At 52.1% G+C, this 27,572-nt stretch overlaps 4 protein-coding genes across 6 annotated transcripts in view; 3 read left to right on the forward strand and 1 right to left on the reverse strand.

Annotated features, from left to right (window-relative positions):
- The first annotated feature begins 8,827 nt into the window (after positions 1-8,827).
- On the forward strand, positions 8,828-13,748 carry FAM83C (family with sequence similarity 83 member C). The gene is made up of 4 exons (XM_036245410.1): positions 8,828-9,364; positions 11,295-11,462; positions 11,677-11,801; positions 12,247-13,748. The coding sequence occupies exons 1-4, from the start codon at positions 8,828-8,830 to the stop codon at positions 13,676-13,678; spliced, it is 2,262 nt and encodes a 753-aa protein (XP_036101303.1). The 3' UTR covers positions 13,679-13,748.
- A 2,101-nt stretch (positions 13,749-15,849) lies between these two features.
- Positions 15,850-22,963, forward strand: EIF6 (eukaryotic translation initiation factor 6). Of its 2 annotated transcripts, none has more exons than XM_036245778.1 (7): positions 15,850-15,933; positions 16,149-16,260; positions 16,387-16,472; positions 18,338-18,513; positions 19,048-19,224; positions 19,421-19,602; positions 22,673-22,963. In XM_036245778.1, the coding sequence occupies exons 2-7, from the start codon at positions 16,154-16,156 to the stop codon at positions 22,680-22,682; spliced, it is 738 nt and encodes a 245-aa protein (XP_036101671.1). In that variant the 5' UTR covers positions 15,850-15,933; positions 16,149-16,153; the 3' UTR covers positions 22,683-22,963. The 2 variants fall into 2 exon arrangements, with proteins under 2 accessions (XP_036101671.1, XP_036101669.1); XM_036245776.1 differs by having other exon boundaries at positions 15,863-16,003.
- Positions 22,964-23,540: 577 nt separating this feature from the next.
- MMP24OS (MMP24 opposite strand) lies at positions 23,541-25,651 on the forward strand. Of its 2 annotated transcripts, XR_004957070.1 has the most exons (3): positions 23,541-23,598; positions 23,672-24,037; positions 24,898-25,651. XR_004957070.1 is itself a non-coding variant. In XM_036244877.1 (2 exons), exon 2 carries the CDS (start codon positions 23,675-23,677, stop codon positions 23,840-23,842), a length of 168 nt encoding a protein of 55 aa, XP_036100770.1. In that variant the 5' UTR covers positions 23,541-23,598; positions 23,672-23,674; the 3' UTR covers positions 23,843-25,627. The 2 variants fall into 2 exon arrangements, 1 of the variants encoding a protein (XP_036100770.1); XM_036244877.1 differs by having other exon boundaries at positions 23,672-25,627.
- A 588-nt stretch (positions 25,652-26,239) lies between these two features.
- Positions 26,240-27,572, reverse strand: part of MMP24 (matrix metallopeptidase 24) — a 44,973-nt gene continuing 43,640 nt past the window's right edge. The window contains exon 9 of the mRNA XM_036245050.1: positions 26,240-27,241. Within this exon, the coding sequence (XP_036100943.1) occupies positions 26,904-27,241 (338 nt within the window). The 3' untranslated portion in view covers positions 26,240-26,903. The remainder of the gene's footprint in view (positions 27,242-27,572) is intronic.

Below are 27,572 nucleotides of genomic sequence, written 5' to 3' on the forward strand. Positions count from 1 at the left end.
GGAACTGCTTTTTACATACCCACCTCCATCCTGCACTGTGAGCCCCTTCAGTGAGGGCACTGTGTCTGGGTAGTCACCTTTGTTTTCCCTGTGCCCAGCTGAGTGCCTGCCTCATAGTAGGCATCAGTGTAAGCTTTGATAAATGAAAGAAGGAATGAATGACTAAATCTTCCGTCATTATCAGTACAAGCCTCCCAAAAAGCCCCTTTCTGGACCATTCTTTCAGTCTAACCCATAGTTCAGCTTATTTTAATAGTTCAGTACAAAGAACTGAAACGTTCTTTGGATAGCTAAATGTTTGCCTATTGTATATTATTATACAAAACAAGTGAAGGACATATTTTCTTGTCCTCAGGGAGATTGACTTCTGGGAATAATTTTGTCTCATTTATTTGTATTCTGTATACTTCCAGAAAGGATCACAGCAAATTAAGAGACACAGTTATAATAAAACTTCAAATCAAATAAAACAAAATTTAAAAGATAAGATGCAAGTATTAGAAGGGAAAATAATCATGTTAGAAAACCTCAGCTTCTAATAACCAACTTTCATATGACTTTTGGGGTAATTTGTGAAGTGTTTTTAACGCATTATCTCACAGCAGTCCTATAAATAGGTATTATCCTCATCGTTCTTATCCCCTTGACACAAGCGAGGGGACTAAGGCCCAGAGAGGCTTGTAGGGTCATCTAGGGTAAGAAGGGGCCAAGGGTGCCCCAGCCCACATCTTCCTACCTCAGGGCCCTTGCTCTCTCCCCATGTCACACTGCCTCCCACAGGTCAGTGAGGAAATCTGCAGCTGAGTATAAAACACTGCTCTGAGCTTCCTGGCAGCCAAAGGCAGGTACTGGAAAGCCTCAGGTTATATAGTTCCCATTGTCACATAGAAGGAAGTGTATTTATTCATCAGAAGAAACAAATGTTTTCCTTCATCTTCAGAGAAGAATGTCTTTAGAACCCTTAAAGACATTAAATGAGAAATACTGAACAATGTAGTGAATGGTACCCCTAAATTTAATTTTGTCTAAAATTTGAAAAATCATAAATAATTGCTATTTCTTACATTAAGCTAAGATTAAAGCCCAGGTCACAATTCAGCCAGTCTATTTTGCATTTCTGTTCAGTGTCAGACACTATTTGGTGTCTTCACTTATTATCTCATTTAATCCTCAGTGGCAGTTCTATGAGGTAAGTGCTGTGAAGGTCACGTTCCAACTGAGGGAAACTGACGCTCAGGGAGGCCCAAATTCACCTGCATGCAGACTCCGCTGCTGGTGATACCCGCGTCCGATCCTTTAGTTCTGGAAAAGGAGTGCTGCATGGGCAAGGGCCAGCGGCACTACAAGGAAACGTGAAAGGAACCCCAAAGCAGTGTTCAGCGTGTGGGCTTGTGTGGGCACGTGCACATACTAACGGAAAATCAGAACAAGGCGGTGAGAATCAGAAATGCCTTGAAAGGAGTCAGCCACAAGGATGGGCATGGGTAGGTAAGTGGAAAGAACAGGAAGTGAGGAGCTGCCCAGGGGAAGACATGAAACTCAAGTGGACCAGCTGAGTTGGTTGCTAAGGGGGAAGAGAACGTTGCAAAGATCCGGGTGGGGCCTCGGAAGGGGGTAACCTGGGTTATGCTGCATCTACAGGCAACGGAGCCACCTGTGTTCCTGGAAAGGACTGACCTGATGGGAACAAAGATGCAGTGCACTGGGTGGATGGGCTCAGTCACAAAGAGATTCGAGGCCTCTAGGCTCCAGGGCCTAGGGAGGGGGTGATTGCAGGGATTCAAAGGGAAGTTCAAACCCCAGAGGGGAAAAATCACAGGGCTGTCCTGGAAGTTGGGAGATGGTGATGTCTGGCAGATGAGGGGAGCTTGAAAAGAAGAATCCTCTTTTTGTTGTGCTTTTTTCCCAAGTGTTAATTACAGTGCCCCACGAGACAGACGGCAGGGTTTGTTGCCCCCACCATGCAACAGCGAAACTGGACCATTGAGAAGAAACCACTTACTGGTGCAAGGTGACCCTGTAGCAAAGCTGAACAGTCTCATGTCTTCTGAGCCCGACCCCACTGCTTTTTGTGCACCTCAGTTGTGTCGCATGGGGAGCCAGGCTGGTGGAAGACTATATAATAGAGATCCCCCCGGAGGGCAAGAGACTAGGGCAGGAGTGGACCTCAGGAGATGATTAGGACAGGGGCCAAGGACTGGCCTTGCCAGGTATAGAAGGGACACTGGAGATCACAAAACTGGTTGAGCTCCCAGAGATGGAGTGCAGAAGGCAGACCAGGCACTGAGGAGGGCATGGGGGAAGCAACACGGGGTGGAAGGAAGAGCAAGACCCCACGGCATGGGAGGGAGAGCCTGGAGTAGAGGCCAGAGGAGAGGAGAGCGTCCGAAAGGAGGCTCCTAATACTGCACGCTGCAGAAAGGAGCACCAAGGTTGGAGTGGGTGAGGCATAGGGCTTTAGACTGTTTCAGGAATAGGATATATGAGAGAATACAGATGGCATAGGGTTAAGGCAGGGCGTGGCAGCAGCTGTGGTGTCTTGGGAGGTGCCTAGCTGAGAAGAAATGGAGGAAAATTGGACAGGAGTTAGGCGAGCAGGGTAAACACAAAGGCCGCCTCAGCACAGGATAATGAAGATGTGCATGGGGGTGGGTGGGGAAGAGTCTAATGAAAAGTAAAGTACTTAGTGGAAGGAAACTTTCCATAAATGTTAGGTGGTATTATTATTATTAATTATTATTGTTATTATTATTATTATTTCCCTCTGGAAGGGGAAGCCAGACTTGAGAACAAGGGCTGGACTTTGGAGGGGAGGAGGGAACCATTTCTTGAGACCAGAAATTGGAGGAAAAGATGGAGAACAAGGGATTTCAGAGGTGAGGGCTGGGAGGGAAGGAGGAGCTATGCTGGTCTAGATGCCCAGGGAATCTAGAGTGTATCTGCCATTGGGTGAAGTGGGGAGGAAGGGCACCTAGCTGGTTTGCTGGCGGAGAACCAGACAGTCCCACCATGCCTTGCCCACCCCTTCCACTGTGTTTGGCCATACGTGGAGGTAGGCCGGACCTCAGGCCCCTGGCTGTAATCCTCTGCCCACTTACCCTGCCCAGGTGTGAACTTGCCCTTCACAAGTTGTCTGGGGCTTTCAGGCAGCTCCCCTTGAGCCATGCTGTTGAGCCTAGCACCCAGACCCCATCCAGGTCAAGGAAAAGGTCCTGGTGGCCCTGACTAGGGAATTTCCAGGGGGTCTTCAAGCACTGACTGACCTAATGTCAAAAGGTAATGGAATACAATGTGAGCACTATGAGGGCCTGGAGACCTCCAGCACAGCTGGCTCGCTTTCCAGATGGGAGCAGAGTCCCTGAGAGTTCCCGGAGGTTCCAGTGAGGAACCAGAGCCCACGGGTCTGCGCTGGTTTGCTTCTTCCCTTTTCTTTTCTCCCTGGGGCCGGAAACAGCTCTTTCAACTCCTAGTCACCATCTGGGAAAGAGCCTGCCACAGTGCTCTCCCTAGTTTGGGGGGGGGATGAGGACATGGTTCCTCTAAGGTTCCGGAATGGGTCATGGCTCCAAACCCCAAGCATCTGGTTCATACCTCGGCTTAAACTGTGGCTTCTAATTATTTATGAGTCTGCCTTCCCCACTAAACTGAGTTCCTTCAGGGCAAAGACTAAGTCTTACTCATCTTTGTAACCACAGTGCTGGCCTAAAGTAGGCATTAAATACATGCAGGGTGGGCCCTGGCCAGGTTGCTCAGTTGGTTAGAGCATCTTCCCGATACGCCAAGGTAGTGGGTTTGATCTCTGTTCAGGGCGCATACAAGAAGCAACTAATGGGTGCATAGATGGGTGGAACAACAAATTGATGTTTCTCTCCCTCTCCCCCCTCTCTCAAATTAAATAAATAAATAAATAAATAAATAAATAAATAAATAAATAAATAAATAAATGCAGGTGGATTGGATGGACAGCAGGAGAGGGGAGGGCAGGGGAGGGAGAGGTGACTGGATGACCCACCATTGAATGAGATGAGGTGGAGACGGGAGGAGGGAAGGATGGAGGAGAAGGATGAGACCCCACTGTCATAGTGTCTACAGCCTAGATCAAGACTCAGCCACCTTTCTGAAATAGAATGCCAAACTTCTCATTCCTTGGGGTCCCAAGTGCCCAAGAAAGGTGCGAAGACTCGTCTTTGTGTGCAGTGTGGAGAGAGGACATTCGTCCTAAACTGGGATGAGAGCCACACTCCACTGATGTGGCCAGAAGTCCTGTTCCCCTTCAGGGCCAGGCTTGGGCCCAGGAGGGGCCAGAGACTGGCCAGGATGCACCCCCGGTCACTGCATCCTTTGTCTTCAGGCCTTCACGGAGTCGCTGCCCTTTCATGGCCATATCAGCAGGGACTGAGCTGCTCCTCCTCTCAGTCAGTCCCTTGACACAGAGTAGCCCCTTCCTTCTTCACAGTAACTGGTGAAGGAGGTGGTGTTGGTCCCATTTTACAGATTCAGAGTTGTGATTGTTCAACTCCTGGAGTGCGAGCCAGAGTGACCTCCCAGAGGCCTCTGGGTTCTTGGGACAGTGAGCCACACCCATCTGGGCTGTTTCTGGGAGTCTGGTGCTTTGGGCTACTCTCCCCCTGGGGGACTGCTTCCTAAGTTATCCTACAGCACCACTCTAGGACCCTTGCCAATCTCTGTGCCGTCACCTTTACCAAGAGAGGCAGCACCCTAGCAAGGCCCTCTTCAGAGTGTGGCCCAGGGGCCTTTGTGACAGTCCTTTCCCTGTACCATCGCTGCCACCTTCCTTCACTAGGCATGCCCTCGCCCCTCTAGTCCTCCAGTTTGGAGCACCCTGCTTGCTATTCTGTGCATCTTGAAGTCTTTTTCATCCTCTAACACCCAGCTCAAGCCAACCTCTGGGAATCCTTACCACTTGGCCCTGTATCTCTAGATCTTAGGTTGCTTTGCCTTGATTCAAGGGAGTTGGGCACACTGGCTCCCCTACTCGCCCTGGCTGCTTTTCCCCGAGAACCTTATCTCCCCTGACCTGAAGGTGCCACATTAAAGGTGTGTGGCAGTGTTGGCATTAGAGCAGCCTACACCTGGAAGGCTGTGGCCCAGCCTCTGCTCCCACCACCCCCACACGACAGTCACCTGCCCAGGCGCCACTTGACTTGTTAGAGACAAGGCTAAATGTCCCCCAGGATGGCAGAATGATGCCTTGCAGGTGCCTGACACACCTCCTTGGACAGGAAAATATTTTTCTTCCTCTTAATAACAGTTATTAAGGGGCCAGTGCAGCCAGGGTCTGGGCTTAGCTATCTGTATGGTTCCTATCACCCTGGGCCCCCACCCCTAGGCCCAGGCCCGTGGCCAGGATCCATCTATCTACCCTCCTTTTGCCCTTAACCACTCAGCCTATGGGGAGAGGCCTCTAGTCCTGCAGCCCTAGGATTTGATTTGGTTTACACAATTCCATTATCAGGATGTTGGGGATCCCTTTGACTCAGTCTTCCCATCTCTGCCCTTCTCAAATGAGCTCTTTTGCACCAGAGTTAGGGTCAAAGACCACACTGCCCAGGCACTCATGCACACAGATAGGTCTGCACCCAGACATGCACACAAGTACATATACACAGATGTGCATACAGGTAAACACACACTGACATGCAGCTAGATACTTAAAGACAGCCAAGCAGATGCATACACATCACAGTAAGTACATGTACATACATGCACAGGTGAAGTTCTGCATAGGTACAAGCATATACATTGAGTTGAACCATACAAAATTGACAATATTCAGTGTTCTTTTAACTTGCAAAAGTGGAATATAATAGAAATGTGGACATAGAGGGAAATATAAAAAAAATACAGAGCCAAATTTATACCCCATGTTCAAGCGACATTATTCACAATAGTTAAAGGGTAGAAACAACCCAAGTGTCCATCAGTGGGTGAATGAATAAACAATGTGGTATATACACACAGTGGAATATTATTCAGCCTTGAAAGGAAAGAAATTCTGACACAGGCTACACATGGATGAACCTTGAAGACATGATGCTGAGTGAAGTAAGCCAGTCACAAAAGAACAAATACTGTGTGATTCCATCTACACAAAGTACCCAGAGTACTCAAATTCATGGAGACAGAAAGTAGCGTGGTGGTTGCCAGGGTCTGGGGAGAGGAGAAATGGGGAGTTATTAATGGGTACAGTTTCAATTTTGCAAGATGAAGAGCTCTGATTGATGGTGGTGATGGTTGCGCAGCCATGTGAATGGACTTAATGCCACTGAACTGTAAATGGTTAAAATGTAAACTTAATGTTTCATGTATTTCACCACAATTAAAAATAATTTTTAAAAAGACAAAGCCAAAAAGATATACCATCGGGTAGATGTATGCATGCTGAGGGATAAACACAGGAACTCAGCAACATAGAAACCTGGCTGCCTCCCCTCCTGGGAGCACTTCGACCTAAATAAAGCCCTGATTCTCCCCTTAAACAAATCTGGGGATAATGAAGGCCCTGCCACCTCGGCTACCCCCACAGCTCATTACCTTCCCACGGTCTAGTGTTGCTTACTCAACCTCCTGCCCCTCACACGGCCTCCCCACCCCCAGGGAAGGGTCTCCTTTGAGCTCCTGGTGCTCCGTTTCTGCTCCTGTCCCGAGATGGGATGCAGTGTTCCAGCCTTTCAGGTCTTGGCCTGTGCCTCTCCCTCCTGATCCCTTGCCCCCAGCCCCCTTCTAGACTCGTTAAAGACAAAGCAGAGCCCCATTCACCTTTGATTCCAGGGCCCAGCTTGATGCAGGGGGCCCCTACTCACTCCCACCCCCCTGTGCATGTGTAGGGCCCTGTGTGGAACTCTGTGGACATGAAAGAACCTGTGCTCTGGACATGATCACAGACCAGATAAACCAATTCTTATCAGTAGTAAACAGGGTTGAGAGACATGGCGTTAGTTCTCCTGGCCATCCTTATTGGACTTTGTCCCTCCATCGGAAGGTGGTCCCTCAACCTGGCACTGCACTGTTGTGCCCCTTCTGCCTGGCCTGCCTCCCCAACTAGCTGCCACCTGCTGGCCCTGCTTCTCAAGGGCAAAGCCTCCCACCCATACTCCTGAGGACTCTGGGACTTAGGCCCATGCTAGGAGCCGAGATAAGAAACCTGCCTGCCCTGTTTACTTCCTGACTTTGCAGTGTGTTTGTACCCCTCCCCGTTCACATTTTCTGATACAACCTTTCTCAGTAACCATTTAATACTCAGCTCCTGAGGTAGGGAGGACTGTGGTCTGGTCCCCCACCAGGCCAAGAGCTTCCTAGAGGAGGTGGCATTGGAAATGCAGTCATCTGGAACGGCATTTCTCGGGGGCGGGGGGAGGCTCAGCCCACTGCCCCAGATAAACCATGTCACTTGTTAAAAAAGGCAGGCAGCCCTGGCCGGTTTGGCTCTGGTTAGAGCGTCAGCCCGCGGACCAAAGAGTTGCGGGTGCGATTCTGGCCAAGGGCATGCACCCCAGTTGCAGTTCATCCCCAGCCCCGGTTGGGGTTGTGTGGGTGGCAACCAGTCGATGTGTCTCTCTCACATCAATGTTTCTCTCTCTCTCCCCCTACCCCTTCCACTGTATCTAAAGATAAATGGAAAAGATATCCTTGGGTGAGGATTAAAAAAGAAAAGGCAGGCAGGCCCTGGCCGGTTTGGCTCAGCGGTTAGAGCATCGGTCCGTGGACCAATGAGTCTCGAGTTTGATTTCTGTCAAGGGCACGTACCTCAGTTGTGGTTCCTTCTGTTGGAGGCAGCCAGTCGATGTGTCCCTCTCCCGTTGATGTTTCTCTCTCTCCCTCCCTCCCTCCCCCTCTATCTGAAGATAAATAGAAAGATATCCTTGGGTGAGATAAGAGAAAAATATTCTTGGGTGAGGATTAACAAAGAAAAAATGCAGGCAGGCTCCAGAAACCTACTCAGACCTTGTGGATCAGAATCTCAGGTGGGGATCTGCATTTTAACACATCCTGGCTATTCTTGGGAACCACGGTGTGAGAGCCACTGCTCTAGACCCTTGGAGGATGGGCTCAGAGCTGGGGTAAAGGCGGGACAGGTGACAGTGCCACAGCTGAGGTGGAGAGTGGCCGGGCCCAGGCGGACAGGTAATGGCCCTGGCAGTCCTGTGTGACACTCCCTTCAGCTCTTGTTTAAGGCCTGTGCAGGCGTGCTGAGGCTTGCAATATCCATCATGGCACGTTTGGGCTATGGCCAGTCTCCGAATTTGTGTTTGGGTCATTTACATATGATCAATGTGTGATCTGCACATGTCAGCCTGTAGTCTGTCTGTGTGTCTGTCAGCTCTCAGTATGTCAGTCAGCCTATGTGCTTGTGTGTTCATGTCTTTGTCTTGGTGTCCTGAGTCATTCATCCACCCGTGTGTGTGTGTGTGTGTGTGTGTGTGTGTGTGTGTGTGTGTGTCTGAGCAGGGACATAATACAACCTCCAAGGGGGCTCTGGAAGGTCAGGGTTTGAAGGGAACTTGCTAGGAGCTGGTGTGGATGGAGCAGGCAATGCTGGGGTGGCGGTAGGGGTGGGAGCAAGAGTGTGCTAAGGGCCTACCACTGTCTTTTTCCTGGGAGGGCAAGTCCCAACAGCAGGCTGACAGGTGAGGCTGACCCAACAGGTTCCAGAAGCCAGGGGCAATGGGGCGGAGCGTGGCTCTCTGACTTAGGGTGGCAACAGGTTGGGGGCCCTGCCACACACTGGGCTGGCGGGCAAGAGACAGGTTTGCTGCTGTCTTCCTGCTGCAGCCGGCGAGGTGCAGGCCATGGAGCCCGCTGGAGGATGACAGCAGCCTGGTGGGCAGGCATGTTTGGAGGTGTGGGGTCTGGGGGCCTGGGAGCCCAGGGCATGGCAGGACCCCTGCGGGGCAGGATGGAGGAACTGAAGCGGCCCTGGTGGTGGGAGAGCTCACCCCTGGTGCTGCAGCACAGCGAGGCAGCCCGGCTGGCGGCCGACGCCCTCCTGGAGCGGGGTGAGGCTGCCTACCTGCGAGTCATCACGGAGGAGCGGGAACTGCCCTTCCTGAGCACCCTGGATGTGGACTACATGACCAGCCATGTGTGTGGGGGTCCTGAGGTTGGCGAGGCCCAGGGACAGGAGGCCTCAGGGCCCGACCGCCTCAGCCTGCTCTCTGAAGTCACCTCAGGCACTTACTTTCCCATGGCCTCTGACATAGATCCCCCAGACCTGGACTTGGGCTGGCCTGAGATTCCACAGGCCACAGGCTTCAGCCCCACCCAGGCTGTGGTCCATTTTCAGCGGGACAAGACCAAGAACATCAAAGACCTTTTGCGTTTCCTCTTCAGCCAGGCCCACAAGGTAAGGACCTCACCTCTTCAGATGTGAAAACAGAGGCCCAGGGACTGAACGAATGAGCCCACCACAGCGTAGGTGCAGCGCTGGGACTAGCACTTCTGCCCTCTGGCACGAGCTCTTAGAGCGTTAGCTGTATTTTACTTACCTTGGTAACCCCTTGGCGCTCCGGGACGCTGTGGATAGCACAGAATGGGATGGCCCTCAGGGACTCCACAGACTCTGAAGATGCAAGCCAAGCAGTGCATATTGCAGGGAGGGATCCCCCCTGCATCTTTCTTGAGAGAGGGTGGATGGCCTTCATCAAATTCTCTAAAAGGCTTATGATCCCCAAACTAAGAACCTCAATCTGAGCCACCCTTTGACTTACAGAGGAGGAAACTGAGGCCAGAGAGGGGCTGGGAGGTGCTCAGGAAGGAGAGGAAAGGGTCCCGACTCGCGCACAGCCCTGCCTTCAGGAGCATGTCCCCATTCACCCCTTGTGCACTGTATCTCCAGCTGGGCCTGAGGCAGAGGACCCCTGACTCAGGAGGGAGGGGAATGAATCATATGACCCCAGGCAGGGTTCAAGGTAGGTTGGCTTCAGTGCCCTTGTCTGGGGAAGCAGCCCGAAGGGTGCCTGTTAGAGAGCAGGAGCCAGCAGGATGCTGGGATCCCACCGGTACCTTAAGAGCCTCCCTGGCAGGCCTGCCTTTGCCCTGGGCAGGGGAGAGCCAGGCCTAATTGGCACTGGGAGTGGGGTTATTAGTGAGGTGGTTGCTGTGGTCACCCCTGTCCCTTTGATCTTTTCTGCCTGTCCTTGTTCCCCCCTGCCCCTGGTCAGTCCTGTGCCATGTACTAGGGCACCCCCAGCGCTTTGCCTCTTCATGCATCTCGAGCCTCCACCTCTGGGCCAGAAGCCAGGCTTCTGCTCTGGGCCATCACTGGCTGAATGGCTTTGGGAAGGCTTCCTCTCCCTGCCTCCCAATGCCCAATGTCCTTGTTTGTTAAGGAGGCAGCAAGAAAGGAACATTTATTGAGCTTCTGTTGTGCATTGAGTATTTTCACATTTAATTCCCCATAACTCTGGGATGTAGAAGTTGAGGCTTCCAGAGGTGAAGCAACTCGCCCAAGGCCAAATCACTAGGAGGTAGTGGGTGCAGGTTTGAATCCAGTCCTGTGTGGCTTGAGCTGAAATGCTTTGCTCTGTACGTCCTTCCTCTCGCCTGGCTTGGGAGAGGAGGTTCTCACAACAGATATATGAAAGCAGATATATGGGAGCTTGGTGGCAGCAGGGTTTGTTCAGGGCTTTTCTGACACAGCCCATTATATGAGGGAGGCTACAAGCCCCAGCACCTGAACTGAGGAGAAAACCTGGTCCCACTTGGATTGGGTGGGAGTAAGGGAGTCCATGGGTATAAGATGTCATGCAGACCTCTGTAGCTTCATAGGGGAACTGAGGCAGGTCTGGCAAGGGACACTGAAGACCCCAGTACCTGGCTTGCAGCTCTGATCCTTGAGAAGGGAACCTCAGACAGACAGTCCCTGGGCCAGAGCTAGGGCTGGAGCTAGTGGGAGAGTGTGAGGATCCAGACTGGGAATTGGGGTCTGGTTCTGCTTCTAACTCCTTCCCTACCTTCCAGGCCTTAGTTTCCCCATATGTAGAGTGAATTCAAGACTGGTACAGTTGACCTACAGACATCTGAGAGTCTGATGACAGATACTCATTCTATCCTCAGAGAAAAATAGACCCCGAACTTGCATACAACTTCTAAGGATTTAAGACAGCAAACCCGCCCATGTCTAAGCTGAGAACCACTGGGCTAGGTCATGGCTAAAAGCCCTTTCAGTTCAGGTTTTCTTGCAGAGTCTGGCCTCCTGCTTTTCAGTCCAGCACATGTTCCTGGGATCCCAGGCATTGGTCCTGGCCAGGCTGAACTTCCCCTTTCTCCTGCAGGTGGTGGCCGTGGTGATGGACCTGTTCACTGACATGGAGCTCCTATGTGACCTCATGGAGGCCTCTAGTCGGCGTGGTGTCCCTGTCTACCTGCTCCTGGCTCAAGAGAACCTGAGCCACTTTCTGGAAATGTGCTACAAGATGGACCTCAATGGGGGGCACTTGCCGGTCAGCAAGGGGCAAGGGCAGTAACCAGGGGATGGGGTGGGGTGTCAGGGAAGGCAGAAGAGTCATTTGGGTGGTCAGTGAGCCTTGGGAGTCCATTAGAGTGGGGGCCTGGGTTCCCTTAGCTATTTAAGGTAAGAGACCAGATGGGATTTAGACATGGCCTGAGTCCCATTTTCTCATGGTCACCCCCAACCTTCGTCCCTCCTTGGCTCAGAACATGCGTGTACGGAGCACACGTGGGGACACATACTGCAGCAAGGCAGGCCGCCGCTTCACGGGACAGGCCCTGGAGAAGTTCGTCATCATCGACTGTGAGCAGGTGGTGGCAGGCAGCTACAGGTGAGCGAGTGGGACTGAGGGCGCGGGGCCTGGGGTGGCAGCTTTGAGCTTTCTTCCACTCATCCGTGGGCTGAGCAGCTGCCATTGCCAAGCCCCATGCAGGGCTCAGGGGATACTGTGGGGAGTGAGATGCCCCAGGCTGGGCCTTAGAGGTGGTTGCTACGTAGAGGGATTCCTTTAATGCTGTTGGCATAGAAAAGAACTATTTTACTTCGGAACTGGAGGGGCTTCAGGAAACCTTGCCCCTGGTCCTTTTTATAGATGGGGAAGTTGAGGCCCTGAAATGGGAAACCATGTGCCCAAGTCCACTAAGCTGGGCTACAGAGCTCTGCCCCTCCCTTGGGCCCTCGCGGGGGTGGAGGTCTTGCTATGCTCTTGCGGTTGTGACTCCTGCCTAGGCCCAGGGTCTGCCCTTTGCCTCCTGACCCCGACACTCTGCCTCCAGCTTCACCTGGCTCTGCAGCCAGGCCCACACTAGCATGGTGCTTCACCTGAGGGGCCGCATCGTGGAAGACTTTGACCGGGAGTTCCGCTGTCTCTATGCTGAGTCACGGCCTGTGGAGGGCTTCTGTGGCAGTGAGGATCCCAGGGCTCCACGTCCTCCTCCAGTGGCCCTGGCCTTCGGGCCCAGCAACCCAAGCCCCATGTCCTCATCGCCCTCCAGCTGCAGTGTCAGCAGCGTCAAGCACTCTCCTCTCATAGGCCGCTCTTCCTACCTCGCTCTCCCAGGAGATGGTGGCTGCAGTGACACGGGTATGGGGTCCTCTTCCCCAGGCCCTGCTTGTCGCAAGGCTAGTGGCCAACCCTCCCTACAACGCCAGCTGTCAGATCCTAACCATGGCTCCTCACCAGGGCTCAACAGGGCCAACTTGGGTAAGATGGGGGCATCCCCATGGTCCCAGTCCTCCCCTGCCCTCAACCACAATAGCACCAGTCCCTTGACCCTGGCAGTGGGGTCACCTCTGCTTACTCGCCCACGCTCCCTCCTCCCCTTCTCCTGGGGTGCCCCAGCCCTGTGTAGGCTCCCAGAGAATGGGCTCCCAGGAAGCCAGGAGCCTATCCTCCCACGAGGTCGCTGGGTACCTGGCACAGCCCTGGAGACAGTAGAGGAGAAGAAGGTGTCTCTGAGTCAGAGCCATGGCCAGCTGGATCTCCTCATCCCCTTCCCCAGAGCCCGAGAAGCAGGAGGCCCTGGTTCTGGCATTACCTCCAACTCAGACTCCCTCTGGCCTGGTGAGCAGTCCCGAGAGGACAGGAGATTACCCTCAAACCAGAGATACAACCAGCTGGATCTCCTGCCCCAGGCCCAAGGTGCTGGAAGTGCCCCTGAGTCAGGTTTCCCCAAATCTGGCAGTGGGATCCCAGAGAATAAGAGGTTGCCTCCAAACCACAGCCATGGCCAACTGGACCTCTTGGTACAGTACCCCAAGGGTGGGGGCTCCAGAGTGCCCCTTGGAAAAAAATCCTCAGCCAGGGCTGGCAAGCAGGGTCCAGATGAGCGACGACAGACCCTGGGCCACAGCCAGCTGGACCTCATCACAAAGTTTGGACCATTCCGGAGCGAGGGGCCTGGGCCCAACAGTCTTCCTGGACCGAGCCATGCTCGCAAGCCTGGCGTGGGCTCTGGGGATGAGAAGCGGCTGACTCTGGGCCACAGCAAGTTGGACCTCATCACCAAGTATCATCAGTTGCAGGGTGCCAGGCAGGGATCTGAGAATGGCCTCCCTGGAGGCTCCACAGATGGCCAACGTAATGGCAGTAGCAATGGTCCATTTGGGGATGAGAAACGGCTGACCCTGGGCCACAGCAAACTGGATCTCATCACGAAATGCAACAAGGCCAAGTTCAAACTGCTCCGAAGCCGCTTTGAGTCCTAGTCTTGCTCTCAGCAGGGACATGTCCCTTCTCCATCTGCTGGGGCTCTAGATTTACTCAAGTCCCAGACTCTGGGGTAGAAGCTTGGGCAGAGGCTGCATGGGAGGAGAGGGTGTCTAAAAGCCCAGGTTAGACACTCCCTGGGTTCAGGATTCTTGCTTACACACACACGCACACATGGGGAAATGGAATCCATAGTTAATGTATTTGCCACTGTGCTGGGCACTTCACACCTGTTACTTCTCATCCTTCATCTTCACATCCTACAAGATAGATCTCTAGTAAGTAAACCATCCTAGGATCACAGGTATTATCTTCCCTATTTTATAAATGTGGAAGCTGAGGCCCAGAGAGTTTGATGACTTGCTTGGAATCAGGTCTAAGTGAGTGGCAGAGTAGGGGCCCAAACCTGTGTCTCTTACTCTTAAGATTGTGTTTTGGCAGAGACACAACACAGTATCAACAATTCATATGTGCCCATGCACACAAAATACACACATCACAGAGATGCCCTAAATGCCTGCACAATACACATAGCACACTAACAGGGTTCACACCCCACAAACTGCACATCCATAAACACAATAAATGTCATTTAACTAAATGAATGGCTGCACAAAATATATGCATTCAGTCACACTGTAGACCCCTCAGGATCCACAGACCATAAATATGCACATAAACACACACACACACACACACACACACACACACACAGAACATGTACCAACTAGTATTTTCTTGCACCTAAGCTGTGTACCCAGCCCTGCTGAGCATGCTATAGAGCTGACAAATGAATCTGACAGTCTCTGTATTAAATGCCTAAACCACTGGCCAGCAAGACAAGGCTGTATCTAATTAAAGGCAAACCAATGAAAGAGAATGGTATAGAATGAAGGGCAGAGTTGTAGCAATGGTGCAGAGTTGAGAAAAACTTCTTAGAGGCAGCCTTTGAGCCCAGACTTGATGGATGGGGAGGATTTGGACAGGTGGAGAGGGTTAGAGGAATTCTTGGTAGCGTGAACCAGGTGAAAAGATACTAGGGAGGGGGTTGGGGGAGTGGGTCTGAGATGAAGAGGATGTGGGTACCCAGACTTTGATGCTAGTGCATGTGAGCACACACACACACACACACATTTTGCTGAGTGTTCTTAGAAGCACAGGCTCTGACAAGTTGTGTCCTTTTTCTGAGCTCACCACCCACCTGGGACAGTGTTACACATTATACCAATCATTAAAAGCAGACATGTTATAACCCAGCTGCAGCTTGGTGTATCCCAAAGAAGGCGGAGGTATGGAACTGCGCCTTCCGGGCAAGGGAAGGGCACCATTTAGGGCAATTATGGAGGGCTCCCTGGAGGAGCGTGGATGGCACAGGAGGGCTGAGGGGAGGAAAGGGACTCCAAGCACCCTCTGCTCTCACTGTGACATTCTGAGAGCTCGTGTGGATTTTGGAGATCCTACAAAACGTGGGTTAAATATCCCATCCACGAGTGTATCTTCTTTGATCCGCATCATTTATCCCGTGGACAGAAAGTGGCTGCTGAGTGACCAAGGGGCACACAGTGGAAGGTAGTCTGCCCCCACATCCTTGCCCACTCTGGACCCTCCCTAAGGCACTACTCCATCCATCCTCCCCCCTCTATTTCGCTGGCCGTGCCTCCTTCTCCAGCCTCTGTCCTGGTCTTACTTCTCACCTGATCTCACACCCATGACTGCCCTCATCCATCCCAGGCTTCAGCCCCAAATCCCAGCGCTTCACTTTCCCCTGGGCTCCACATCCGGCCTGGACATCTGTCTCATATCTCAAATTCTATATGCCACCGTGCCCACACCTGCTCTTCCTCATCAGGCTTTATTTCAGTAAATTCCTCCATTATCAACTCATCTGTGAGACATCCTTGGCTCCTCCTCTCGGATGCCTCGCATCCAACCAGCCACGGTCTCGGTCGATTGTACCTCCTAAAAAGTTTCTGAATAAATGAATATACGAACGAACGAATGAATGAACGAACGAATGAATGTGAGCATGCTGGGGGCGGGGCCAGGCCGAGTCACCACCTGACCGACTGCAACCATAAAGTCCTCCCGGAGGATGAAGCTAGAGTGACCGAACGCGTGGCTGGGTGCGCGCGCCTCTCCCGGAAGTCCCCCAGGCGGAGCGGAAGCGGAAACCCACTTGGGGGCGGAGGAAGGCCTGTTGCAGCGAGTGGAGATCGCGGTTACCTGCTCAGTTCCCGTGGAGAGCGAGCGAAAGGTTTTGTTCGGACGCCCCGGGTCACGAGGGGTGGCGTCCGGAGAATTCGCGTCCGGAGAATCTGAAAGGGGTAGGGTCTCAGTGGGCCCTGAGGGGGTGGGGTGGCGGTTGGGACCCGAAGGGCCCAGGCCGGGGACCAGGGCCAAGGTCCTCGGACCAGGACCCGTGCCGGAGAGGATCCGCCAGTCCTAAACACCCGGCCCCACCGTCCCCAGGCCTCATGGCGGTTCGAGCGTCGTTCGAGAACAACTGTGAGATCGGCTGCTTTGCCAAACTCACCAACACCTACTGTCTGGTGGCCATCGGAGGGTCAGAGAACTTCTACAGGTGCGGCGCGAGCCCCGGAGCCCGCTGGCAGTGTGTGGATGGGTGGCGGGAAGGGGTGCTGGTTGTCGGGGGCACCGGCAGAGTGAGGGCTCAGGCCCGGTGACCGCCGAGACCGTGTTCCTACAGTGTGTTCGAGGGCGAGCTCGCCGAGACCATCCCTGTGGTGCACGCGTCCATTGCCGGCTGCCGCATCATCGGGCGTATGTGTGTGGGTAAGCCAGGTGCCTCCCAGCACCTTTAACCCCGGGTGACCTGGGGATTTCCAGGCTTTCATCCATGAGGGAATCTCTGGGGCATGGGCCTAACTCAGTCTCTGTCAGCAGGTCTAGGACAAGCTCTCAAAGGCTTCTGGATTATAGTAACAACAAATAACATTAAGTGCTTTCACTCTTACACTTGTTTGCATTCCTTCTTCACGAAGACCCTGGGAGGTAGGAATTATTGGCCTAATTTGACTGCTGGGAAAGCTGAGACTCAAAGAATAGAACAAAGTGACTCACCAGGTGCCACTCCTCTTATGAGGCCAAGATTAGAATGTCCTCTCCCCTGCTACTGATCCTGGGCAAGTTGCTTTTTCTTTCTGAGTATTTATTTCTGCCTCGGGAAAAATGACAAGCTAAGACTCTGAGCCAGTCTATTCAGTTATTCATTTAAGTCTTAAGTTCCCATGTCTCTTGAGTGGCTGGCATCCCCATCCTACTTCTCAGCGCTGTTAACTCTGGCCATTGGTTCTTTCTTTGAGCTGGGTCTGTCCACCTTTACTGCCACCCCTTATTTCTAGTTCTGCTCATATAAGAGTTTGTTCCTTTACTTTTTACCGTAATCCTGATGATGCTAGCCTCTGAGTATTTTTCTTTCTTTCTTTTTTTGAGGGAGAGGCAGGGGGAGAGAGAGAAAGAAAGAAAAACATCAATCTGTTGCTTCCTGCACGAGCCCCAACCAGGCCGGGGATCAAACCTGAAACCTGGGTATGTGCCCTGATTGGAAATCGAACCCTCGACCTTTCAGTTTTACAGGATGATGCTCCAACCAACTGAGCCACACTGGCCAGGGCAGTATTTCTTATTAAGGCAAAACACTCTTATTCCTAACCATGATATTGGGACTTGAAGCAAGTTCTTCTTTTTTTTTTTTACTTTTCCAAATTTAAATTTTATTTTATGTTTTTTATTACCATTTATCCCCTCTATGCCCTCTTCTATCTCCGCCCATACCCCCCCCCCCCCAAAATCACCACACTATTGTTCATGTCCATGAGTTCTGTCTCTGTCTCTGTCTTTTTTGAAGCAAGTTCTGATGTAACAAGGAGGGTAGAATTTAGCCTGACCATTGGTGTTTTTTTTTTTATGATGAGTGTAACTGAGAGTTCAAAGGTTCACAGGATTTTGTCCATGTAGAGAAAGGCAGAGGTTTAGTCATTGTTGTCACAGCCTAATTGTAGTTTGTTGTTCTCATTTATGTATGGTACATTTTATGTAAGTTACCACAATGTATTCATTCTATTGACAGCGGGCATTCAGGTAGTTTTCAGTTTGGTCTATTATAAATAGTGCTGTTAATATTTTTTAGTGACTACATGTATGTGTATCTATTGGATATATAATACCTAGGTGAAAATGGCTGGGTCATAGGGTATGTGATTATTCAATGTAGTAGTAGATGATGTCAGGTGATTATCTGAAGTGGTTAACCAATTTACACTCCTAAAGTATGATTGCTCTATATTTTTGCCAACACTTGGTATTGATGTTTCTTTTAAAGTTTTAACTGTACTGGCAAGTGTGTAGTGTTATCTTTTAAGTAGCAAAATATACAACTAATGCCAAGAGCCCTTCCTGCTAGTCCTGGTACCCCTGGTTAATGATGTCAAAGTGGGTAAGGTGTTTTGGGACTGACTCGTAGGCTATCTCTGTCCCACCCAGTGGGACTCCTGGTTCCCCTTAGTGGTATATGGATCAGTGGGTAGAGGGCTGGAGTCTGGGCCTAAAGCTTTCCTGGGAAAGCTAATTGGACTCAGCAGGCATCTTGTGTATTCGTGGCCCTTCATTGTTCCACCCCCTAATTTGGGTCTTTCCAGGGAACAGGCATGGTCTCCTTGTGCCCAACAACACTACCGACCAGGAGCTGCAACATATTCGAAACTGCCTCCCAGACTCAGTGCAGATCCGTCGGGTAGAGGAGCGGTTCTCAGCCCTGGGCAATGTCACCACCTGCAATGACTATGTGGCCTTGGTCCACCCAGACCTGGACAGGGTAAGACAGCCTAGCTTGGCCCAAGAGTCATAGGACTAGCCTAGTAAATGGTTAGCCACTGTTCTTGCCTATCAGGCAGGAATTGGGGTATCTCTTATGGTTTATTTTTATATCTGTGATCTCCTATTTCAGGCACTCACTGGAATAGTGATAATAGAAGCATGGTGTGGTCACTGTCAGAAAGAAGCTGGGAGGGTATTAATCCTTCAGAATCAGGGAGATTGACCCATCCAGTCCTACAGCCAGGGTCAGGAGAGATGATTGACAGTTGAACTCTTGAGTGTGGGTTAAAGGGTGGTGTGGAGACAGCCTCTGGTTGTTGAGGGCACTCATGGGTGTTAGGGGCTCCATAGCTGGCCTTGACTCTGCTCCAAGCTGTATCCCCTCCTTTTTCTGGGTGAAGCTTCTCTATGCTATGTAGGAGAGGAATGGGTGGTTTAGGGCATCAAGCCCTGGGTGGTTCTTGGCACGGAGGGCCCAGGGTTCTTTGACCTGCAAGCCCTCAGCCCTGAGCACAACACCTTTGTCTGACAGGAGACAGAAGAAATCCTGGCTGATGTGCTCAAGGTGGAAGTCTTCAGACAGACAGTGGCTGACCAGGTGTTAGTAGGAAGCTATTGTATCTTCAGCAATCAGGGAGGGCTGGTACATCCCAAGACGTCAATTGAAGACCAGGATGAGCTGTCCTCTCTCCTTCAGGTCCCCCTTGTGGTAAGCATATTGTTTCCTGATCTCTGTTTCCTGCTGAGGCAGATCCCTTTGTCCTGGGTTATTGAAGTTATTACCTGAAACAGTTTGGGATTGGGGCTCCAGGTCAGGGAGCAGAGGTTTGGGGAGAGTTCTCATCAGGGATGGGAGAAACTTTGGTTGTTGATGCCATGATCTGTATTGAGCTATCACTTGGCAGGCAGGCACTGTGAACCGAGGCAGCGATGTCATCGCTGCTGGGATGGTGGTGAACGACTGGTGCGCCTTCTGTGGCCTGGACACAACCAGCACAGAGCTTTCAGTGGTGGAGAGTGTCTTCAAGCTCAACGAAGCCCAGCCTCGCACCATTGCTACCACCATGCGAGATTCACTCATTGACAGGTATCTGGCCCTCTCTTCTGCCTTTTGAGGGTAGGGGAAGGAGCTGCCACCTATAGTGAGGGGCACACTGGATTCATACCAGTAGGTTCTTGTAGGTGAGGGCAAACCTGTACAACACCAGGCTGTCACAGGGTACAGCTAGCACGCATTGCCTGAGTATCTGCTCATCCCTGTCTTTGAAGACTTGGTTCAGTGTACCTTCTCTGGGCAAAGTTTCCCTCTGGTCTTTCTTATTTTATCACTTACCACCTGGGTTTGTAGTTTGTAACTGCCTGTGTGTCAGTGTCTCCAACCAGCCGGCTGGGACAGAAAAGAGCTGTTTACTGAGGGAAGGAGGGGAGGCTACTCTTAGGAACTGAGGAGACCTCAGGTGCCTAATGGACTTGGGGGAGTCTATTTTGATTGCATCAAAATGACAATCATCTGGATTTTTGTGTTTTTCTTTGTTTTTGTTTTTGTTTTTAAGTGGGTTCTTGGGCTCTAACCCTGGAGATACAGGGTTATGAGGCTCTAGAATCTCTTCTTCCTTTTGAAGAGCACCAGGTTTTGGATATTCAGCCTCCTCCTCTCTTCTCCATTGAGAATCCTTTCCAAGGCATGCCACACCCCACTAACACAGGCGTGTTTATGAAGATAGAAACCACAAAGTGGAGCAAGTGCCGAGTAATAGAATTCCTACTGACGACAGGCAGTATTTCCTTTCATTCTCCCTTCTTCACTTATTCATTCATTCGCCTGATGTTCATTGAGCCCTACAGACAGGCTCCATGTGGGATAGTCAGGCAACTTAGTGCTACTTCTGCCTCTGAGGGGCTCACAGTGTAGCAGGCAAGAAAAGTTGTAGTGGCCACACATAACTTAGCTACCTTCAAAGAAGAAATAAAAGGTGCCTTAAGTGGCTTGGGAAGCTCTGATGAGACACTTTCTGGGATCCAGGAACATTTCATGGAGGACAGTTTATTTAGTCAGCTTCAAGGAATGAGTAGGTAATTGAATATGCATAGATAGGGAAGCACATCAGACAAACACAGGCGAAGTGTGGAGGGTGTGAAGGGGTAAAGTATTCCTGGAGTGTTAAGGACTCTGAATGCCCCTGTCAGGTTTTTAATTTTTTTCAATTACAGTTGACATTCAGTATTATATTAGTTTCAGGTATACAGCATAGTGGTGAGACATTTATATAACTTAACGAAGTGATCCCTCCATGCGTTTATTACCCACCTGACATCATACATAGTTATTACAGTATTATTAACTATACTCCGTATGTTGTACTTTACATTCCCATGACTATTTTGTAATTGCCAATTTGAATTTTTTAATTCCTTCACCTTTTTAATCCAGCCCCCTAACCCTCCTTCCCCATGTCAGGAAGTCTGGACTATAGACCTGTGATTTTGACCTTTGGTCTGTGTTGGATGTTTGTTGGCATCATCCCTTAGCTACTGACTCCCTCAGTCTGGAGTGGGGCTTAATCATGTGTGTTGTGTGTGGTTTTCTTTTGTTGTTTTTCGTTGTTGTTGTTAATCCTTACCTGAGTATATTTTTTCATTGGTTTTTAGATATGTAGAAGGGAGGGAGGGAGGTAGAGAGAGTGAGAGAGAAACATCAATGTGAGAGAGACACATTGATCGGTTGCCTCCTGCATGGCCCCAACCAGGGCCAGGGATTGAATCTGCAACCCAGGTACGTGCCCTTGACCGGGAATCGTACCCGTGACACTTCGGTCCTCAGGGCAGCACTCTAACCACTGGGCCTAACTGGCCAGGGCCACGTGTGGTTATTTTATTTTTTATTTATTTATTTATTTTTTAATCCTCACCCGGGGACATTTTTCCATATTTTGTTCAGATAGAGTCGGAGGGATGGAGGGAGGGAGAGAGAGAGAGAGAGAGAGAGAGAGAGGAACATCGACGTGAAAGGGACACATCGAGTGGCTGCCACCCACACCTCCCATCCAGGGCCGGGGACAAACTGCAACCGAGGTACATGCCCTTAGCGGGAACCAAACCCGGGTCTCTCTGGACTGCAGGCCGATGCTCTAACCGCTGAGCCAAACTGGCCAGGGCTCTTGTGGTTATTTTAATAAGCGTCCCTGTGTGATTCTGATGGGACAATTTGGAGGCCACACTGACAGACTGTGCTGTCTGCACTGGAGAGCAGTGGAAAGGGTCTGAACAGGAAAGTGGTACCTGTGGTTTTGTCATTTTTTCAACAATTTTTTTTTTGAGTATCAGTTATGTGTCAGACAATAGTGATGTGGTGATGAATAAAATACTCTCCCTGCCCTTTTAGAACATAGACTCTCATAAGAAAAAGACAGTACTTACACCATTAATCATTTAACTAAAGAACAAAACAAAAAAAAGTCTTAGCAATCTAAGAACAGAAATTTCTGTAACCTGATCAGTGGTACCTACTGAAAAACTATAGCAAATATTGCATTTAATGGTGAAACTTCAGAAATTGTCATTAAAGTCATGTAGTCAGCAGCACTGGTCAGCATTGCAGTTTAATAAGATAAAGAACTGGGTATTGGAAAGAAGAGACAAAGCTCATTAGTCTCCTTTGGTTTTGAACCCCCTGAATTTGAGGTGCCTATGAGACAAAATAAAGGTGTCATGCCATTAGAAATGTGTACTTCATTTTTGTAATCATTCACGTGATTATCACTTGCAGGAAGAACGTTCTGTCCCAAGCCCTGCCACTGGGGGATTTGTGGTCTAGGCATGTCTCTTCCCCTGTCTGAGCCCCCTTATTCCTTTCTCTCATGTCTGTTGGACTTGACCTCTGAGGATCCAATATTATACCAACAACAGTTTGAATAAATTATTGAGTTGACCCACCTGGGTAGGGAAGGTGTTACTTTTAGTTTTTAAGCTTTGAGAGTTCCTGATTAGATTGAAACTCATGGGATCAGTGGAACCTGGAAGGGGCTTTGAGTATGGCTCTTCAGGGCTGAGCTGGAACAAAGGGCCTGGGGTACGGGTGGTGGCAAGCACCTTGAGAATGGAGGGTGAGCCATGCTCTGTGAAGCACCTACTGACAATGCTCCTTCCTCTCTCACTAGCCTCACCTGAATCGCCTTCCATGCTATTGTTGGCTCCTGACTCTGAACTTTGGCTCCTTCTCAACGGGTCCCACCCAGTCTCTCCCGGATGCTGTCAGGGAGGTGGCAGAGAGCTCATTGGTATCAAGCGGCTGGATGCCCAACCCTTCTTCACCAGTTTCCATCTCCTGAATCTAGTTACTGCAAAAATCTGCGGTGGACTGGCTGTCAGGCCCTCTGGCTTCTAGCTGAGAGCTCTGCTGTCCTGTGCCACTCAATTAAAGGCAGCTGCTTCTGACCATTCCGATTGTGTTGTTTGGTGGCTTCAGCCTGCACCCAGCCCCCACCATTGTTCCAGGGGGAAGATGGGGTAGGGTGCGCGGGTGCGCACGCACACGCTCACGCACACGCGCACACACACTCCAGTTCCAGTCTCCCACCCCACACTGAGAGAGTCACATTTTCCCCACAACTTCAGCCTCATTTTTCAGGCTTCAAAGGATGAGAATCTGTTTTAATTCTGCCCTGGGCTGGTGTGTAGTCCCTGGGGCATAGCCCTGTATGAGGGCTCTGGGGCACCTGGCTATAGGGCAGCCTTGTCCTTCTTGACCTAGTGTAGTTGGAGGTTGCTGGCCGGCCTGGCTGGCTGGCGCCCTGGACAGCCTCATCAACCCCAGCAGCACCCTACTTTAGGAGCTTGGGTGGGCCTTCTACTAGTCTGGCTCCGTGCGGGGCGGGTCCCCCAGAGGTTGAGACGGGATTGGCTGGTTGCTGGTGGGTGGGCTTGAACTCGTTGGGCGGGGCAAAACACCGCTCTGGCAGCGAGAGGGCGGTGACATCACGGCGCCGCCCCTGCCGGTGCAGCTGCGCAGGCGAGCGGAACGCCGAACGTGGAGGCCGGTGCGCTCGGGCTGGGATTCCTCGGACCGCTGCTCCGGGAGCGCGAGGTGAGGGCCGGCGGGGGCGGGGACGGGGTGGAGGAGGGCTGGCCCAACACCTGACGGGCTTCCACTCCTGCAGACCATGGGCGCTCTGCTGAGCGGCGGTGAGGGCGCCGCGGAGCCGGCCCCGGCCCAGCCCCAGCCCCAGCCCGTGGCGCCCGAGGGCCCTGAGCAGCCCGGCCCCGAGCCCGGCCCCTGGGGGCCGCTGGACGACGTGCGCTTCCTCATCGCCTGCACCTCCTGGTACTGACTCTCCGCCCTCCGAGTCACCGCTCACCGCCTGTCCTGTTCACCTCGCCTGGTCCGGCCGTTGTCGTCTGCCCCCACGGCCCAGTGTCTCTTTTAACCTACCTTGCGCCTCCCCCTTCCTGTCCTCGGAGTCGAGGAGGTCTGGGGGACTGGAAGGAAGTCCCAGCAGAGCTGCCGCCGCCGCAGCAGCAGCGCCGTGAGTCACCGTCTCGCCTCTGTCCTCTCCTGCCACCCCTAACTTGTTTACTTCCCACGCTGCACTCAAACCACTTCAGACCTCCGTGCTCACCCCCACCACACAGCTCCAGCAGTCTGGGTCCTGGTTCAGCCCTCCCTGTCACTGACTTACAGGACCAGACTAGGGCTCTTGATAAGACCCTAAGGCTGCTGACCTCACCTCATCTGTCCCTTATTGCTGAGAACTGGGCTCTTGCTTTTGTTCCTGGTCATTGCACTATGTGCCTTGACTTCAGAGAAGACCTTGGGGCAGCGACCCTTCCTGTACTAGGGGAGGTTTCTCCTCAAGCCTGGATCCCAGTGAGGCATTATCAGGCTGTATTCCTGGGAACCCAGTAACACGGCCTATCCAAGTCAGCCTTTTGGAGAGAGGGGACACCTGATTGCTGGGCTGGCAGATGAAGTGAATGGGGCAGTCCCTGGACACCCTGAAGTACCCTGTTTCTCTTCTCCCAGAAGCTTCTTAGGCCACTCTCAGAACCCGATTCTCTTTCCCACATCCAAGGGAAATGACACACTCTGTATTTTTGTTTTATTTATAAATGATTTAAAAAACATTATACAAAGGCTGATCAGTTTAAAATGTGACTGACACTGAAATGCTGTGATGTTCCCCAGGCCGAGGAGAAGCTGGGCTCTGGGGCCCCCAGTGCTTTGCCCCTTGGTCTGCTCTGTCCTGGGGTGATGGACAAACAGATGACCACAAGGCAGGAGAATCCGAGATTGGAAGCCTCCAGGCTGAGCCCTCTTTGGGTCTAGCCTTGCATCCCTCACGTCTGTAGCCTGGGCTGCCTGCCTCCATCTCCTGCTCTTTTTCAGCTGACCTTGGTAGTACCAGGAGCCAACCGGGAGCCTGGGGGGCCTAGAGCTTTCAAGAAGTGAGAGCACCAACCTGAGGAGTGGAGAGGGACCAGGAAGGAGTGAAGGAAGGCCAGGAAAAGATGGATAAAAGAGACACTTCTGATCTCATCTTGGACCCTAGAGGGGTCCACAGTGGATGGCCTGGGCAAGTAACCACCTCTCTGTGCTTCATTTGAGGGCATGATGAGAATAACTCTCGGCCTCCCAGGGCCTATACTAGTTTCATGTGAGTGGACGGGTATGAGCTAATAAAGTGCTTTGCAAAGTATAAAACACTGTACAAACCTATGAATCACTAATATCTCCACAGTTGTTCCCCACCCGCCCCAGGGAGCCCGCCCTTGGCCAAAATGAGGAAAAACAGAAAGATAATGACAGGGAACACAGTGGACCCAAAAAGGTGCCTCTGGGACAAGAGATTTTGCTTGAGACAGCTCCTAGGGCAGCAGAAGTCCCTGTCTCCTAAAGGTTAGGCTGACCCAAAGACCAGAAGCCACAGGGTGGGGGCAAGGTCCATGTAGGCTCAGAAAGCCAGGGTGGCATCTGAGGCCGGCCAGCACCCTGAAGACTGATACCACCTCTTGGGTTTGGCAGAGAGCCAGCGGGTATCACTGAACCCATTGGTCTGGCCTAGGACTCGTCAGTGACAAGCAGGGCTGCCTCCACTGGGTTGGAGCGAGGCAAGCTGAGCCCTAGGAATTTCTGCCAGAGATTGTAGGGTGGGCCCTAGGCTTGGCGCCACTACCCATTGGGGGTGCCCTTTTCCAAAGAGCAATGCAGGAAAGTGGGCCTAGTGAGCTGGGTCAGCAAGGGCCAAGCTAGTTATGAACACTGGTTCTGGGCTGAGAGATTGAGTGGGTCTCAAGGTACCTCGGGGGTATGGGCTCTGAGCACTTCACAAGGCTGCCCCAGTCCCTTACCCCAGGACCATGAGAATGTGGGCCTGGAGCCATTTCTGCCTCACTAACTAGTCAGGCCGAGCCCCGGGCCACAAGCTACAGGCTGGAGAGGGGCTGGAGACAGGGAATGGGGAAAGAGCCAGGGAGGGGAGTGGAGGATGATCCCAAACTCAGATCAGCCTCCAGAAATGGGGTCAGCTCTTGCCTCAGGGCTTTGGCCTCATGAGCAGGGCCGGGCTCCTGGGGTGTCGGCGTCAGAGTGGCCTTAGCAGCACCTTGGTCCTTATCACCTAGGGGAGGGCCTGCCACGCTGGCCTCATCACCAAGACAGTCACCTAATTCACCTAAAGCCTCAAGCAGCCTTTGCAGAATGGGACTTTAAACAGTAGAGACAGGACATTTAAATATTCAAGATGTGACAGCTGGGTCCTTGTGAGACCCAGCTGGGCCATAGCCCTGCCTGCAGCATGTGACCCTAAATCCTGGGTCTCAGAGGAGACCCTGATGTATGGAGCAGGTTTCCTGAGGGATCTGCTGCATGCCAGCAGGGGAAACCCGTCTTGTTGCCCACCGTGTTGGCAGCAGAGGTCCTGTAGCCTTGGAGAACAGTGGGGTGGGGTGGGGGGACATCTGACCAGCAGGTGTTGGCAAAGGGGACCAGGACTGGTGGCTTCTCCCAGACGGGACTGAGAACGCTAGTGCTGGCTTCCCACAGAAGGTGCTGGGTCCAGCCAGGAACCAAGCTGTGGTGTCTCATGGACACCACAGGATGCAGTGACCACAGGGCCTCCTGGCATGGGGCCTGGCCTAGTCCCTCGAGTAGGGAGCAGTTCACCCAGGACAGAAGGCTGGCGTCTGGGTGCCAGACACCCACCCTGGGGCACAGCTGCCATTACTCCCTGCTCCACATTTAGCCTAGGCCAATGCACCCACCACTTCAACTACATAACCCCTGGCCTAGGGCCCTGCTGGCTCCGGTGAGCAGTGACCAGAGCTGCCCCTCAGACCCTGGTGAGGAAGGGCCTGGCTGGCCAGACTGAGTGGACAGAGAGGGCTCTGGGCTGCTCACACCCACTCCTGGACTGGCCGCTTATAGTAGGTGACAGGCTGAGGGCCTGCCTTGTTCTTGAACTGGAAGATGGTGTAGACCAGCACCAGGATGCAGAGGGACAGGATGCAGGGGATGACCACAGCCACCGCGTTCACAGAGCCTGGCACATCATTGATGGTCACCATGATGTCCACGTCGTCCTGGGGCAGCCGCCGCTCCTTGCGCCGTTCCACCTCCTTCTGGTTGCAGCCCATCCAGTCACGCAGGATGTTTCGTGGGTAGCCAGGCTCCACACTCAGTTTCTGGTTGTCAAACTTCCAGTAGTCCCGGCCCTTGTAGAAGTAGGTGTAATCTGCAGAAACACGGCCCCGCATCACCACCACTCCCAGACACTTCCCTGCACCTATTCAGGCGAGTGTGCCAGGGCATAAGGTGCTGTGCCGTCCTGCGGGAGCCCCAGAGGAGGTCTGAAGGAGGGGTGGGCTTGTGAAGTGGCTGGAGCAGTGTGTTGGCACACTTAGAGGTGGGGAAGTGAAGTGCTTACATCCTGCAAATAGTGTGGCTGGGTCATGGAGTATCACCTGCACGGCTGCAGAGAGGGGCACCCAGGACCTGGAACAGCCTGCCCCGTTATCTCAAAGGTGCTAGGGAGCCACTGAGGGGCTTGAAGTAGAACTGGTAAA

The sequence above is a fragment of the Molossus molossus genome, unplaced genomic scaffold, assembly GCF_014108415.1.
Source record: "Molossus molossus isolate mMolMol1 unplaced genomic scaffold, mMolMol1.p scaffold_m16_p_6, whole genome shotgun sequence".
NCBI classification, from domain to species: Eukaryota; Metazoa; Chordata; class Mammalia; order Chiroptera; family Molossidae; genus Molossus; species Molossus molossus.